The sequence below is a fragment of the Lissotriton helveticus genome, chromosome 7 (genome assembly GCF_964261635.1).
Source record: "Lissotriton helveticus chromosome 7, aLisHel1.1, whole genome shotgun sequence".
Classification (NCBI taxonomy): domain Eukaryota; kingdom Metazoa; phylum Chordata; class Amphibia; order Caudata; family Salamandridae; genus Lissotriton; species Lissotriton helveticus.
In genome coordinates, this window is record NC_136068.1 from 67228338 (window position 1) to 67246680 (window position 18343).

Below are 18343 nucleotides of genomic sequence, written 5' to 3' on the forward strand. Positions count from 1 at the left end.
CTAGGGATACGAATTGGAAATTAATAATGCAGCACTGGCTATGAACACTTTGAACTTAGTATTGAGCTAGAAATCATGAACTACATGAACCATCATGCAAGAGGTAATTACGTTGGGGCATGTCAGCGGTGCGCTCCCACCCCCTAATAGTTTAAAAATGGCTCCCACGAGCTGACGAGCTCTGGAGCTTGCGCCGCATGCTGTGAGTGGAACTGGTCCTGAGAGATGACGGCAGCACGCCCTGCAACCTATGAACTTTTTTTTGTCTTTTTCCTACTGACGATTGAGGAATCATGAAACACGTGTCTAGGGACACGAATTGGAAATTAATAATGCAGCACTGGCTATGAACACTTTGAACTTAGTATTGAGCGAGAAATCATGAACTACATGAACCATCATGCAAGAGGTAATTACCTTGAGGCATGTCAGAGGTGCGCTCCCACCCCCTAATAGTTTAAAAATGGTCCCACGAGCCGGCGAGCTGACGAGCTCTGGAGCTTGCGCCGCATGCTGTGAGTGGAACTGGTCCTGAGAGATGACGGCAGCACGCCCTGCAACCTATGAACTTTTTTTGTCTTTTCCCTACTGACGATTGAGGAATCATGAAACACGTGTCTAGGGATATGAATTGGAAATTAATAATGCAGCACTGGCTATGAACACTTTGAACTTAGTATTGAGCTAGAAATCATGAACTACATGAACCATCATGCAAGAGGTAATTACGTTGGGGCATGTCAGCGGTGCGCTCCCACCCCCTAATAGTTTAAAAATGGCTCCCACGAGCCGACGAGCTGACGAGCTCCGGAGCTTGCGCCGCATGCTGTGAGTGGAACTGGTCCTGAGAGATGACGGCAGCACGCCCTGCAACCTATGAACTTTTTTTGTCTTTTCCCTACTGACGATTGAGGAATCATGAAACACGTGTCTAGGGATACGAATTGGAAATTAATAATGCAGCACTGGCTATGAACACTTTGAACTTAGTATTGAGCGAGAAATCATGAACTACATGAACCATCATGCAAGAGGTAATTACGTTGGGGCATGTCAGCGATGCGCTCCCACCCCCTAATAGTTTAAAAATGGCTCCCACGAGCCGACGAGCTGTCGAGCTCTGGAGCTTGCGCCGCATGCTGTGAGTGGAACTGGTCCTGAGAGATGACGGCAGCACGCCCTGCAACCTATGAACTTTTTTTGTCTTTTCCCTACTGACGATTGAGGAATCATGAAACACGTGTCTAAGGATACGAATTGGAAATTAATAATGCAGCACTGGCTATGAACACTTTGAACTTAGTATTGAGCTAGAAATCATGAACTACATGAATTATCATGCAAGAGGTAATTACGTTGGGGCATGTCAGCGGGGCGCTCCCACCCCCTAATAGTTTAAAAATGGCTCCCACGAGCCGACGAGCTGACAAGCTCTGAAGCTTGCGCCGCATGCTGTGAGTGGAACTGGTCCTGAGAGATGACGGCAGCACGCCCTGCAACCTATGAACTTTTTTTTGTCTTTTCCCAACTGACGATTGAGGAATCATGAAACACGTGTCTAGGGATACGAATTGGAAATTATTAATGCAGCACTGGCTATGAACACTTTGAACTTAGTATTGAGCGAGAAATCATGAACTACATGAACCATCATGCAAGAGGTAATTACGTTGGGGCATGTCAGAGGTGCGCTCCCACCCCCTAATAGTTTAAAAATGGCTCCCACGAGCCGGCGAGCTGACGAGCTCTGGAGCTTGCGCCGCATGCTGTGAGTGGAACTGGTCCTGAGAGATGACGGCAGCACGCCCTGCAACCTATGAACTTTTTTTGTCTTTTCCCTACTGACGATTGAGGAATCATGAAACACGTATCTAGGGATATGAATTGGAAATTAATAATGCAGCACTGGCTATGAACACTTTGAACGTAGTATTGAGCTAGAAATCATGAACTACATGAACCATCATGCAAGAGGTAATTACGTTGGGGCATGTCAGCGGTGCGCTCCCACCCACTAATAGTTTAAAAATGGTTCCCACGAGCCGACGAGCTGACGAGCTCTGGAGCTTGCGCCGCATGCAGTGAATGGAACTGGTCCTGAGAGATGACGGCAGCACGCCCTGCAACCTATGAACTTTTTTTGTCTTTTCCCTACTGACGATTGAGGAATCATGAAACACGTGTCTAGGGATACGAATTGGAAATTAATAATGCAGCACTGGCTATGAACACTTTGAACTTAGTATTGAGCTAGAAATCATGAACTACATGAACCATCATGCAAGAGGTAATTACGTTGGGGCATGTCAGCGGTGCGCTCCCACCCCCTAATAGTTTAAAAATGGCTCCCAGGAGCCGACGAGCTGACGAGCTCTGAAGCTTGCGCCGCATGCTGTGAGTGGAACTGGTCCTGAGAGATGACGGCAGCACGCCCTGCAACCTATGAACTTTTTTTTGTAATTTTTCCTACTGACGATTGAGGAATCATGAAACACGTGTCTAGGGACACGAATTGGAAATTAATAATGCAGCACTGGCTATGAACACTTTGAACTTAGTATTGAGCTAGAAATCATGAACTACATGAACCATCATGCAAGAGGTAATTACGTTGGGGCATGTCAGCGGTGCGCTCCCACCCCCTAATAGTTTAAAAATGGCTCCCACGAGCCGACGAGCTGACGAGCTCCGGAGCTTGCGCCGCATGCTGTGAGTGGAACTGGTCCTGAGAGATGACGGCAGCACGTCCTGCAACCTATGAACTTTTTTTGTCTTTTCCCTACTGACGATTGAGGAATCATGAAACACGTGTCTAGGGATACGAATTGGAAATTAATAATGCAGCACTGGCTATGAACACTTTGAATTTAGTATTGAGCGAGAAATCATGAACTACATGAACCATCATGCAAGAGGTAATTACGTTGGGGCATGTCAGCGATGCGCTCCCACCCCCTAATAGTTTAAAAATGGCTCCCACGAGCCGACGAGCTGACGAGCTCTGGAGCTTGCGCCGCATGCTGTGAGTGGAACTGGTCCTGAGAGATGACGGCAGCACGCCCTGCAACCTATGAACTTTTTTTGTCTTTTCCCTACTGACGATTGAGGAATCATGAAACACGTGTCTAGGGATACGAATTGGAAATTAATAATGCAGCACTGGCTATGAACACTTTGAACTTAGTATTGAGTTAGAAATCATGAACTACATGAACCATCATGCAAGAGGTAATTACGTTGGGGCATGTCAGCGGTGCGCTCCCACCCCCTAATAGTTTAAAAATGGCTCCCACGAGCTGACGAGCTCTGGAGCTTGCGCCGCATGCTGTGAGTGGAACTGGTCCTGAGAGATGACGGCAGCACGCCCTGCAACCTATGAACTTTTTTTTGTCTTTTTCCTACTGACGATTGAGGAATCATGAAACACGTGTCTAGGGACACGAATTGGAAATTAATAATGCAGCACTGGCTATGAACACTTTGAACTTAGTATTGAGCGAGAAATCATGAACTACATGAACCATCATGCAAGAGGTAATTACCTTGAGGCATGTCAGAGGTGCGCTCCCACCCCCTAATAGTTTAAAAATGGTCCCACGAGCCGGCGAGCTGACGAGCTCTGGAGCTTGCGCCGCATGCTGTGAGTGGAACTGGTCCTGAGAGATGACGGCAGCACGCCCTGCAACCTATGAACTTTTTTTGTCTTTTCCCTACTGACGATTGAGGAATCATGAAACACGTGTCTAGGGATATGAATTGGAAATTAATAATGCAGCACTGGCTATGAACACTTTGAACTTAGTATTGAGCTAGAAATCATGAACTACATGAACCATCATGCAAGAGGTAATTACGTTGGGGCATGTCAGCGGTGCGCTCCCACCCCCTAATAGTTTAAAAATGGCTCCCACGAGCCGACGAGCTGACGAGCTCTGGAGCTTGCACCGCATGCTGTGAGTGGAACTGGTCCTGAGAGATGACGGCAGCACGCCCTGCAACCTATGAACTTTTTTTGTCTTTTCCCTACTGACGATTGAGGAATCATGAAACACGTGTCTAGGGATACGAATTGGAAATTAATAATGCAGCACTGGCTATGAACACTTTGAACTTAGTATTGAGCGAGAAATCATGAACTATATGAACCATCATGCAAGAGGTAATTACGTTGGGGCATGTCAGCGATGCGCTCCCACCCCCTAATAGTTTAAAAATGGCTCCCACGAGCCGACGAGCTGACGAGCTCTGGAGCTTGCACCGCATGCTGTGAGTGGAACTGGTCCTGAGAGATGACGGCAGCACGCCCTGCAACCTATGAACTTTTTTTGTCTTTTCCCTACTGACGATTGAGGAATCATGAAACACGTGTGTAGGGATACGAATTGGAAATTAATAATGCAGCACTGGCTATGAACACTTTGAACTTAGTATTGAGCGAGAAATTATGAACTACATGAACCATCATGCAAGAGGTAATTACGTTGGGGCATGTCAGCGGTGCGCTCCCACCCCCTAATAGTTTAAAAATGGCTCCCACGAGCCGACGAGCTGACGAGCTCTGGAGCTTGCGCCGCATGCTGTGAGTGGAACTGGTCCTGAGAGATGACGACAGCACGCCCTGCAACCTATGAACTTTTTTTGTCTGTTCCCTACTGACGATTGACAAATCATGAAACACGTGTCTAGGGATACGAATTGAAAATTAATAATGCAGCACTGGCTATGAACACTTTGAACTTAGTATTGAGCGAGAAATCATGAACTACATGAACCATCATGCAAGAGGTAATTACGTTGGGGCATGTCAGCGGTGCGCTCCCACCCCCTAATAGTTTAAAAATGGCTCCCACGAGCCGACGAGCTGACGAGCTCTGGAGCTTGCGCCGCATGCTGTGAGTGGAACTGGTCCTGAGAGATGACGGCAGCATGCCCTGCAGCCTATGAATTTTTTTTGTCTTTTACCTACTGACGATTGAGGAATCATGAAACACGTGTCTAGGGATACGAATTGGAAATTATTAATGCAGCACTGGCTATGAACACTTTGAACTTAGTATTGAGCGAGAAATCATGAACTACATGAACCATCATGCAAGAGGTAATTACGTTGGGGCATGTCAGCGGTGCGCTCCCACCCCCTAATAGTTTAAAAATGGCTCCCACGAGCCGACGAGCTGACGAGCTCTGGAGCTTGCGCCGCATGCTGTGAGTGGAACTGGTCCTGAGAGATGACGGCAGCATGCCCTGCAGCCTATGAATTTTTTTTGTCTTTTACCTACTGACGATTGAGGAATCATGAAACACATGTCTAGGGATACGAATTGGAAATTAATAATGCAGCACTGGCTATGAACACTTTGAACTTAGTATTGAGCTAGAAATCATGAACTACATGAACCATCATGCAAGAGGTAATTACGTTGGGGCATGTCAGCGGTGCGCTCCCACCCCCTAATAGTTTAAAAATGGCTCCCACGAGCCGACGAGCTGACGAGCTCTGAAGCTTGCGCCGCATGCTGTGAGTGGAACTGGTCCTGAGAGATGACGGCAGCACGCCCTGCAACCTATGAACTTTTTTTTGTCTTTTTCCTACTGACGATTGAGGAATCATGAAACACGTGTCTAGGGACACGAATTGGAAATTAATAATGCAGCACTGGCTATGAACACTTTGAACTTAGTATTGAGCTAGAAATCATGAACTACATGAACCATCATGCAAGAGGTAATTACGTTGGGGCATGTCAGCGGTGCGCTCCCACCCCCTAATAGTTTAAAAATGGCTCCCACGAGCCGACGAGCTGACGAGCTCCGGAGCTTGCGCCGCATGCTGTGAGTGGAACTGGTCCTGAGAGATGACGGCAGCACGCCCTGCAACCTATGAACTTTTTTTGTCTTTTCCCTACTGACGATTGAGGAATCATGAAACACGTGTCTAGGGATACGAATTGGAAATTAATAATGCAGCACTGGCTATGAACACTTTGAATTTAGTATTGAGCGAGAAATCATGAACTACATGAACCATCATGCAAGAGGTAATTACGTTGGGGCATGTCAGCGATGCGCTCCCACCCCCTAATAGTTTAAAAATGGCTCCCACGAGCCGACGAGCTGACGAGCTCTGGAGCTTGCGCCGCATGCTGTGAGTGGAACTGGTCCTGAGAGATGACGGCAGCACGCCCTGCAACCTATGAACTTTTTTTGTCTTTTCCCTACTGACGATTGAGGAATCATGAAACACGTGTCTAGGGATACGAATTGGAAATTAATAATGCAGCACTGGCTATGAACACTTTGAACTTAGTATTGAGCTAGAAATCATGAACTACATGAACCATCATGCAAGAGGTAATTACGTTGGGGCATGTCAGCGGTGCGCTCCCACCCCCTAATAGTTTAAAAATGGCTCCCACGAGCTGACGAGCTCTGGAGCTTGCGCCGCATGCTGTGAGTGGAACTGGTCCTGAGAGATGACGGCAGCACGCCCTGCAACCTATGAACTTTTTTTTGTCTTTTTCCTACTGACGATTGAGGAATCATGAAACACGTGTCTAGGGACACGAATTGGAAATTAATAATGCAGCACTGGCTATGAACACTTTGAACTTAGTATTGAGCGAGAAATCATGAACTACATGAACCATCATGCAAGAGGTAATTACCTTGAGGCATGTCAGAGGTGCGCTCCCACCCCCTAATAGTTTAAAAATGATCCCACGAGCCGGCGAGCTGACGAGCTCTGGAGCTTGCGCCGCATGCTGTGAGTGGAACTGGTCCTGAGAGATGACGGCAGCACGCCCTGCAACCTATGAACTTTTTTTGTCTTTTCCCTACTGACGATTGAGGAATCATGAAACACGTGTCTAGGGATATGAATTGGAAATTAATAATGCAGCACTGGCTATGAACACTTTGAACTTAGTATTGAGCTAGAAATCATGAACTACATGAACCATCATGCAAGAGGTAATTACGTTGGGGCATGTCAGCGGTGCGCTCCCACCCCCTAATAGTTTAAAAATGGCTCCCACGAGCCGACGAGCTGACGAGCTCTGGAGCTTGCACCGCATGCTGTGAGTGGAACTGGTCCTGAGAGATGACGGCAGCACGCCCTGCAACCTATGAACTTTTTTTGTCTTTTCCCTACTGACGATTGAGGAATCATGAAACACGTGTCTAGGGATACGAATTGGAAATTAATAATGCAGCACTGGCTATGAACACTTTGAACTTAGTATTGAGCGAGAAATCATGAACTATATGAACCATCATGCAAGAGGTAATTACGTTGGGGCATGTCAGCGATGTGCTCCCACCCCCTAATAGTTTAAAAATGGCTCCCACGAGCCGACGAGCTGACGAGCTCTGGAGCTTGCACCGCATGCTGTGAGTGGAACTGGTCCTGAGAGATGACGGCAGCACGCCCTGCAACCTATGAACTTTTTTTGTCTTTTCCCTACTGACGATTGAGGAATCATGAAACACGTGTCTAGGGATACGAATTTGAAATTAATAATGCAGCACTGGCTATGAACACTTTGAACTTAGTATTGAGCGAGAAATTATGAACTACATGAACCATCATGCAAGAGGTAATTACGTTGGGGCATGTCAGCGGTGCGCTCCCACCCCCTAATAGTTTAAAAATGGCTCCCACGAGCCGACGAGCTGACGAGCTCTGGAGCTTGCGCCGCATGCTGTGAGTGGAACTGGTCCTGAGAGATGACGACAGCACGCCCTGCAACCTATGAACTTTTTTTGTCTGTTCCCTACTGACGATTGAGAAATCATGAAACACGTGTCTAGGGATACGAATTGAAAATTAATAATGCAGCACTGGCTATGAACACTTTGAACTTAGTATTGAGCGAGAAATCATGAACTACATGAACCATCATGCAAGAGGTAATTACGTTGGGGCATGTCAGCGGTGCGCTCCCACCCCCTAATAGTTTAAAATGGCTCCCACGAGCCGACGAGCTGACGAGCTCTGGAGCTTGCGCCGCATGCTGTGAGTGGAACTGGTCCTGAGAGATGACGGCAGCATGCCCTGCAGCCTATGAATTTTTTTTGTCTTTTACCTACTGACGATTGAGGAATCATGAAACACGTGTCTAGGGATACGAATTGGAAATTAATAATGCAGCACTGGCTATGAACACTTTGAACTTAGTATTGAGCGAGAAATCATGAACTACATGAACCATCATGCAAGAGGTAATTACGTTGGGGCATGTCAGCGGTGCGCTCCCACCCCCTAATACATCAAATCTACCCCCAGTTCCACAAAGGGGATTAGACATGTACTGTACACTTCCAAGATGTGTATTTTCACTTCCCAGTTGTGCTCAGATGTCAGCCTTTATCCCAAACATGTTCCTTTCAATGACAGCAAGTCGTAAAGCCCATGAAGTAACAAAAGACATACCCTCACTAATGCAGGTTCAAAGTAATTTCATTGATAGCAGCAATATTTAATTGAGTAGAAGTACTATTATAATAGCATGAGTGATTTCCCCTAACAGCTGCTAAATTAAAGAATAAACAGTCACTAACATAAGAGTGCAGTCAACTAAAAAATATTCTCTTACTCCCTTCAAAGAATTGCTGTAGACTCTGTGATGGCTTTTACAACCAGCACCAGGAGGACAGACAGTTTAATGTAGCAGTATACCCTATTCTGAATGCAAAGTCTTACTGATATCTAGAGATACAGCCTTTTATAGCTAATACATTGGCAATCCTTCTAATTGATCCAATGTATAGACATTGACATGAGCATTCTGTTTGCCTCTAAACTTCGGTGATGTGGCTGTATGACCACTTGAATCAGATGTTAATTACCCATTTAAAGATTAAACATTTCACAATGCATTCTCTTCTTGTCCTGTGGAACCAATTTAGTGTTCCTAACATTCTAGCACAAGCTTCCATCCATATCAGTGATGCATCTATCCAGGGTGCTCTGTTGACTCAGGAAATGTTCCCAAAATTTGATTGACTCCTTAAGGTATAAAAAACCTCCACCAATATGTCTTGCTTACTATCAAAGCCTTTGGTAGAATATATTCTAGCTAATGCTACATGTTTAAGATGCTTTCGCCAAATGCAGCATGTCTTCAAATTTGCACACATGCATCAACTAAGCTAAGTTATATCTCATGTATCATCGAGATTCGTGCAGATGCGCAGTGGCCACTTCCAATTCAAGGTGGTGCTGTAAAGTCAGCCTTGAAGAGCTTTTTAAAGTGCACATTCATCATAGATGTACATCTACCTAGAAACAAGCTTTTGTCTTAACCTATTTAGATGAATGGCTTCTCTCTACTCCACAACAAAATAACAATCACAACTTTCGGATGATAAGCAAAGGCCTTCTGCAACTAACCGGGACATTCAACTATGTTCTGTCCATTCCATCCTTTATCTAGGAGCAACTCTGAACACCTATAAAGCAAATATGTTTCCTTTGGAAGAGATTATTTTTCCTGTTCCATGAAATGACTCTGTTTCCAAAGAATGCCAAAGCTGATGGCTCTCCAAATGCAATCTCTATTGGGATCAAGAACATTGTTCAGTTTCTTTGTTCCACATGCTAATCAACATATTAGGCTGTGTCACTCCACTGTGTCTGGAAGACTAGTGGTACCAATGCTTCTGTAATTCAGAAGATAAGCTGCCCCTTTGCCACTCAGTGATCTAGTCATTTCCTCAGTGGTGTCATCTCAAACAAATGTTGCACAGTCAATTACAGGTACTTCTTCCATGAAATGCATCACTAATGTGTTATCTTTAGGTTCAGTGAGAGTGTTTCAAAAGGAGTAGCCTGATCATTTAAATCTGGTGGATCTCAGAGTGGCTCACCTTCCTACCAGTCATCAAGTTGAATTCCTGGTTAGTTTAAACAGACATTACAACAACAATCCATCAGCAGATGTCCCTTAGCCAAGGATTTGCAAATTATCACAGCTCTAATTCCGCGGGTGTAAGATGCAAAGGCCGGTGCTCTCAGCAAAACCAAGACATAAAAAATACAAGTTTGTTCCAAAGGACACAATCCAGCACAATGTCTTCTGTGACTATTGTTTTCCATCAATACACCACTTCAAAGATGCAGGCAAAAAATGCTCATTCTTCACTGTTAGGTACTTCCACCCATGTTCACAGAAGACTGCTATTTTCATTGACTGATGGGAAGTGTCTGTATGCCCTTTAATGGATACCCTTGATATTGTCTGTCATCCTCAAGCTAACATAGTCCAGAGCCAGGATGATAGGCCTGAAATTGACCAGCCAGTGGTTGTTCAATGATCACCCTCACCTATGGGAATGACCACATGGATGGTTACTGTCAATCAGATCCTGAAACCCAACTTTACAGTATTGAGCTTTGTGGCCCGGCTCTTGAACTCATATAGTATGAACATTTAAACCTCCCTCATGAGTGTATGGACATTTTGTGGAAAGTAAAGTACCCATCTGCTACGTCCACTAGTGCTTCCTACTCATTCAAGCGGAAGAGGTTGTACATCTCTTGCATATAAAAAACATTGACTCAACCAGGTGTCAAGAAGACACTGCCATCTGACTTGGCAAAGTCAGGGTTGCCGTTATCCTAAATAAATGTACATGACAAAGCCAATAGTGAATACAGGAAATATCCATCAGAAGACACAAGCCCTATCTTTAAAGAACTTCCTATAAAGGAATAGGAAAAGTAGTTCTTTCAGCACTCAATGTTCATTCCCTTTACACTAATCCTCAGTGACTCATTACAGCATGTCTCTTAAAAAGCTGTGCACAGCAGCGGGTTGGGAGGAGGCCACAGCTATGGGGAAATGGCCGGCTGTAGTGGAGTTGTGCCAACCACCTCAGCATGTAGGGTGGGTGAGACTTTTTTATTAGGACAAGGTTGTGATGAGGACACATTTTCATCCAGAGGAAGAATAAGATATCCTTGTCTACCAGTCTATGTTGCTGCCAACTTTCATCCAAGGCCATTTCTCTCTAGCAGAAAGGTTCTTCCATACATTTTACATTATGATAGGGCTACAATTTTACCTTGACTTAACAAACAACATTCAGAAGACCAAATATTTTTTGTGAATTATGGGTTGCAGTTTACAGATAAATCTACATTTAAACAATCTGTTTCTAATTCCCCAGCAGAATTAAGAGGTTTACTGTACACTGGGCAGATCCTAAGTCACTTTATAAAAAGAACTTCCGTCATGAAAGGACACAATGTGAAAGTGGTGGATGTGCTTGTGCTTCTTTTAAGAGTTGTGTATTTTTTGAAGCCTAAGGGCTTCTGCCTATCTAGCTTCAAGGACCCTATTTTATTTTTCCTTTAAGCAACATTTGTAAAATTGTTTTTTATGGTCACTTTTATTAATTTAGTGACTTTTCATTACTGTAACTGTCTTTTTTTTAAAACAAATAAAAACATGTGGCCATTATAACCTGCAGAAAGACATACAAAAAGATATTTGTATTTTATAAATAGGTTTTTGTTTAAGTTTTAATATTTTTTATTGTTTTTTCAAAATACAGAAACATTCATGTAAAGTGGTCAGCAGGCAGTAACATATCGATGGGGAACTGATGGATAGGTCAAAGCAGAGAATAATATGACACTGGCGTGTGATACACAAGACTATGCACTAAGCATTGTCAGCTAGGGAGTGGGAAGGATTGCCATAGTGTATGAGTCAACAAATTAAGCCCATTAGAGGCATGAGATACTGATAGTTCGTCGAAAGACAATGGGGAAGGAATTGTGTAGCAGGGGAAATAGATAGATACAAGAGATGAGGGGAGCAGTTTATATGTATGGCTAGCTTTTTGGGTTATTTCCTTGCTTCATCATTTGGTTTATCATAAGGATAACTATTCTGACATGTATCTTGCTGTCAGGGTGGCTTCTTCACTTCTTCAAAGAAGTCGCAGTCTTTGTTAGTCAGGAGGTTTAATGATATTGGTGGTGTAATTCAAGCAAGCGATAAGGTGGGCCGAGGTGGTGATCAGATTTGAGAGTGAAGAATTGTATTTGGAGTGTTGCTTTGAATCTTGTATTATCATGAGATATCATATCACCATTGAGAATAGGATAGTGAGTTACAATCCTTTCAACTTTTTTTTTTTCTAAAGAGCATTTGCATCCCACACCTCCAAAAGATTAGCTTCTGCATTGCTTATTGATGGATACGCATTCAAGGCTTGTTGAAAGAGTTCTACAAGTGAGATGCATGAGTTTTGAGTGATAACGTTGAAAATAGAGTTTGCGACTGCATTTGAAATGTGCCCGTTTTTGGGCCGAAAACCAACTTGTTTGTTGGGTTGAATTCATTGGTGGGTTAACATGAGTTGATGTGTATCAGGTCAGTCTTTCAAATCTTGTTTGTTGACCATAATGTTTGGTGGAGAACAAAATATATTAAAGGCATGATAAAGGAAGATTCAGCACATTGATGGGCCACTTTAGCAATATGAGAAGTGATAGTGATGTGAAGTGTGTCAAAAAACACTTTGGTTTAGGCAGTGGTGATTATTGTCCCCACCTTGTAAAAGGATGAAGATATATTTGCACATGTTTAATTGTACATGAAAGTTTTGGGAGATAGTTGGGGTTTTTTAATCTAGGATTGCCTGATGGTGAAGATTACTCTCTCCAGCCATTGTTTTCAAAAGAGATGTTGGTGGCAATTTTAAGGTCACACTTTAATCATATTGAAGAATGTAGCTGGTTAATTTCAGTTTGACCAAGGGTCTTTTAGCATTGGTATTTTTTATTTTTTGGTAGCGGTGGGGATAACTAAATTGTGATCCACCTTTTGGCTATTGACTGTTGAATAAACAGTTAATGTAGTGGGCCAATAAAGACAGCCTACTGGGTTACCACTGGATGTATTTAAAGTCTGTTAGTTAAAGTCTGCCAGAAGAAGGTCAGCTCAATTCTGCTTGTGTAGTGATAGGTAATATAGTCAAGGGATTTAAGTCATCATTTTCTTATGCAAATTGGAAGATTTCAAGTTAAGTTATCGGAAGAATTATGGGTAAATATTATTTAAAACACGGACAGCATTTCTAGAATAATTATGATGATCATCATTATCATCTTGACTGTGCTTATCCTGATGGCAGCATTCCCGGGCCTCAACGTCATCCTCAAAGCTAATTCCCATCTTGGGCCAAGATGTGCTTGTGCTCTAGCCTCACCTGGAGCTCTTGCCATGGCTGGAGCCCCTAACTCGGTTTCCAGATGTTCCTGGCCCTGACACTATAGCAACCTTCACCCAAGTCATGCTCCACTTCCTATGCTTCATCCCAGCTCCCTATAGTGTGCCTTGGGCCCCAGATACCTCTGGATTCCATGAATGCACTTCTTATCCAAATGGCTGTCCACTCCTTTGCTTCTCCTTCTTATGCCATTTCAGCCATAATAGCTCAAATGTTCTTGCTAAATGAATCGCCGATTGCTCCGGCACCAGTGTTGGCACCTGCTGGACTCTCCCAGTGCTGACCTCAGACCCGACTTTGAAAATTCCATATACTGAGGCCAGTTTGGTGAAGGTCAGTCATCAGGTTAAGGCATGCTTCAACGATGAGCTTCTTAGCAAGCATTCTAATCAATAAATGGTAACAAATGAATGATAGTTTTTAGAAAGTGCTCAAATGCCCATAGTCATCTTGGCATTGAAGCGAGAAACTTGCACAACTTGTGCTCACATGGGAGAGATTTCTGACCCTGATTTGATGCCCTGAAGTGGCTCATATTGCCTGTCAGGGCAGTGATGGCTGTGGCAAAGCTGAGAATCTTCCATCCTCTAGCATGGATTATGGCATTGATTTAGCACTACAAAATGCCTATTGAAATACGTATCCCTTGAAGCGGACCTTGATTATAACTCTGGCCTGTCTGTGGCGGTATATTCTTTCATGGCTGTACGTTAGCTCAAGTTTTGGAATTTCCATTACCTGTGATGGAATCTAAGGCTAATCTTTTTACAACAACTCTCCCGCTGTCTTCTTTATGTGCTTCAGCGCCATTGTTGCCCTTGATTGATGGATCCTCTTTGGTTGCAATAAGCCAGCTTCTGTCCAAGCAGCTAACTTCCAGAATTTCCTTCACCGCTGGCTATCACGTTTATACCCAGAATTGAGCCAGGATTCTGAACTTATCTGAGTTTATAAGTAGAAAGTATTCTACGTTTTTTGGTTCTGCACCTTGTTGCATGCAGCACTGTGTCAGAGGCAATTCTGTGGAATCAACAGTGTAGCTCCACAATTTCCACACCGGTGGAGACTTATGTGAGGGTCAAAGGTAGGCAACAGATGGCACAGAGTGCGGGGAGTTGTGGTTGGTCTCCACGATACCTCATGATGGTGCATGGAATTGCAAACATACGCTTCATTTTTGTGGTAAGAGAGGTACACTGAATCCTGGTTGGGAGAGGAGGTCGGCCATATACAGTGGCTAATTAAAAATGGCGATCACTACATTGGAAGCTATGTTAACTTCTAAATGCAAGCTGTAGCAGTCTTATTCTATGAAATGAGTGCCTGTTCAGGCACATCAAAGGGGGTGTTACCAAGGGTAAGACTCACCAGTATGCATTCATCCACTGAGGGAAGGGTGGGAGGGATTATCATTCTGGAAATACACAGGGAAAAGAGAGAGACCTTAGTGGGAGCAAAGAGGAGAGGTCACACAAGTAGAACGGATTGGAATCAGGCAAATAGCTGATGGAAGGAGAGGTCACTTGTAGTAAAATAGCCCCCTATGCTTTCCAGTGCGAGCACTCCATTGGAAAGTGGATGATACACCATTGGCAAAGGGAATAAATACTACACTGGGATGAGCCAAGATGTGACTGAAAAACTCTCAAGCCAATGGCTGAAAGAGGCCGGTCCAAAATAGCTGGTGGTTCAAAGAGAAACCAGGTGTGATGATTAGTTACGTAAATATAAGAAGCCCATGTGCCTAGAAAGATGCATATGCACCAGGTGCTTTAACATTCTGTTAGAGGGACACTATTTTGTGGGAGAAGTGAAGCTTATTTTCAGACTGGTGTGTGATACAGTAAATTTGCCAACCAATAATAAGGGGGACAGAAGGGCTAAATGTATGGGTCTCACCCAGTGGTAATATTTTATGTCTCACTCTTCCAGGAATAACACATCACCACAGGTGTCTCTAAACTTGTATCTCTGACATTCACTGCATGGATTAAAGAACATTCTCGGACTGGATTTATATGTTATTGCCCTTTAATTCATGAATATTGAACCTTTACCAGCATTTCTCCCTTTTTATCTCACGGTATCTGCAATGAATATCACTCTGTTAGTACAGGTCACAAAGGCATGATTGTTACCATGAATGCTATTTGACTATTTGCATATTATCTCCTCAGGGAATGCAAACGCGGCTCCGTCCAGCATTGAGGACAAAGTAAGGCAGTACTTTCCAGAGACATGGATCTGGGATCTTTACCATGTTGGGTAAGAGGTTTGATGTTTCCCTTCCTTGGTGGATGAGTGTGGAATTTCTGAAGATGCTCAAATGGTGTGGCATGCCATGCAAAGCTGCAGTCCTGTTGGTCTCTCATACACTTAGGGACAGATTCCGATGTCGGATGGACCGAAGTCTGTCCAACAATGGTCAGAAACTGGAACTGAATGACCTCTTGTTGTCGGTCCCAGACCTGCAAGCAAACATTCGCAATCCTATACTTAACAATGGGAGCATACATTCTGAACGGAATGAATGCTCGGATCATTAAGTGCAGAGGTGCAGTTCATCCCTGCACCCTGTGGCAGGCATCCTAAGGTGCCTGCCACCGGGTGCCGGGATCAACAGGTGTGCACCATCGGTGCCTCCCTAGGCCGCTATTCCGTGGCCTCGCACCCATGGGGGCCCTACTAGAGGCTCAAAGACAGTTTCCCACTGCTTGTCTGTGTTGAAAATGCTGGCCCAGAAAGGCAGTCAGAAACTGCAATCGTACTCCGTGCCTTTCGTAAGCCAGCGGGAAACTGAGTTGGAATCCGAACGGGCAGGTCCGATGTGGTTAGCATGGCTTCAACCGAGGGTCGGAGCCATTCCTAACCGCATCGGAATCTGGCCCATAGTGTTTTAATGTATGGTGATCCACAATAAACAGGCATTGAAAAGCCAATATGTTTCTGCATGCTGACCTGTTGGCTTTGCCACTGCTTGTTTTAGGATCTGATTACCAACTATTTAGGATTGCACCATTTTTATTGAAGCCCCACCATAAAGCAGTGTATTGCATCGTGAACATCAAAAGAAATAATGGATACATAGATTCTCAGCATAACAATCATAGAAACCACTCTTGACTAGTTGAATTAAATATTAAACCATGCGCTGCCATAAATCCCTGTAATACAACATAGAATGCCTATTGGAGAAGGGGAAAGGAAGGGTGAGGATAATCTCCCACAATTGCTGTTGTAGCGGTAAAGTGCCAGTGAACAAGGACTGAATTGTCTGAAACGCGTTTGGCTGGATTTTATTTGGGAGCTGTTGCCGCTGCTATCTGCAATAAATAAGGATTTCCCTCTCAACTGGTGGCGTCTTCACTAAAGGGTAACTTTGGTTGTGGTATATATATATATATATATATATATATATATATATATATATATATATATATATATATATATATATATATATACTTGACGCTCCCCAGATGCACCGAACAAGCAGCACTCCCAGGAAGAAAAACGGACACCAATCCGGTATATTCTGCAGCAAAAATTATTATTTTTTTTTAAATTAATGCAGTGTCAAAGGTGCCGCGATCCGACGCGTTTCGGCGATCCTGTCGCCTTGCTCACATATATATATTTATATTTCTATTTATTCTTGGCAAAGCAGCTGTTCCCTCATAAGAAACAGACTCCAGCATGCTCCGGATAGCTGAAAAGGGATTTATTTTCGAGCCACGTTGATCCAGGTAACGCGTTTCAAGGTTTCTTTGTCAAACCTGGACCACAAGCCACACCAGCAGTGCACCAAGAGGCGCGTTTGCAGAGTGATGTAAAAAGGGGCGTGGCCTCAGACCACCTCTCAGCAATCCCACTGTGTGGGGCTTACTGGAGGTAAGAGGTGGGGTAGGTGGCCCCTAGGGCCATCAGTAGGGAAGGGGACTTCTTCCCTCAACATAGAACACACCAGGAGACGCGTTTGCAGAGTAGGAGTGAAAGGGGGCAGGGCTTGCTTGAGCTGCGAGGCTTCTGTTATTTTATTATAGGAAGGGGGGCCATGGGGCCCCCCTTACCATGAACCTTTTGGGCCCCAGAGAACTCATCCCACTGGGCCAGACCCACTTTTCATTTAGGTTTTTTTAAACATACAAAGGGAAGGGGGCCGCATGACCCCCCCCCTTCCTTACCATCTTTGGTCCTGAGGACCCCATCCCCCAGGGCCTGCCTTGCCTTTTTTTTAAATTATTTTGAAGGGGGGCTGCATGGCCCCCACATGGGGCCAAGTTTGGCCCCAGGGACATCATCCCCCGGGACACGCCTTTATTTAAAGAAAAAAAATTAAAAGATGTTGGCCCCCCCTCCCTGGCCATTTTTGGCCTCGACGATCCTATCCCTCGGGGCTTGGCCTCTCGTTGGGGACAGCGAGGGAGCCCCAAGGTCCCCACGGTCCCTGCCGGCTCCCCGCGTCCTACGGGAGCCGGTGTTGCTTTTCCTGACTGCAGCTCCGTTTGCCCAAAAGCAATTTGCTTCGCTTCATGGAATCGAGAGCAGTTTTCCTGCTCTCGCTTTTATGAAGCGAAGCCAAGTTTGCTATGACAGGGCTGGAGCCATGCTCCCGCTCTGCCATTGCAAATGACAATGTTCCGGGGGTGGGACATTGCTGGAGCTGGCTCTTGGGGGTGGCAGGACCCAGGGCCATGAAGGGCCCCCTCCCTTCATGTGTAAAGCCCCTGGGAGGTGGTGGTCCCTGGGTCCGTAGGTCCGAAACAGACCCCCAGATTTTCTTAATTAGTGCCCCGGGGGTGTTGCGGTGGCTCAAAGCCTCCCCCACTACAATATTTAAATAAAGCAGAGCCCCGGGGAGGTAGCGGAGGTAGCAGTCCCAGGGCCTGCGGGGGACGGCGTGCCCCCACATGTGTTAATTTAAGCCCCGGGGAGATGGCGGTCCCCGGGGCTGCGTGGGGGGCGGGGCCCACGCATTTTTTTAATAATAAAGCCCCAAGGAGGTGGCGGTCCCTTCGGCTGCGGGGGAGCCGTGTGCCCCGCATTTAAATACCTATCGCCCCGGTGAGGTGGCGTTTCCTGGGGCTACTGGGGCTCCACAGGA

At 44.9% G+C, this 18343-nt stretch overlaps 1 protein-coding gene across 1 annotated transcript in view; it reads left to right on the top strand.

The window, feature by feature from the left end:
• The window catches only part of LOC144768928 (alpha-2-macroglobulin-like protein 1), a 451046-nt gene that overhangs the window by 273737 nt on the left and 158966 nt on the right, over positions 1 to 18343 (top strand). The window contains exon 18 of the mRNA XM_078652935.1: positions 15420 to 15507. Within this exon, the coding sequence (XP_078509061.1) occupies positions 15420 to 15507 (88 nt within the window). The remainder of the gene's footprint in view (positions 1 to 15419; positions 15508 to 18343) is intronic.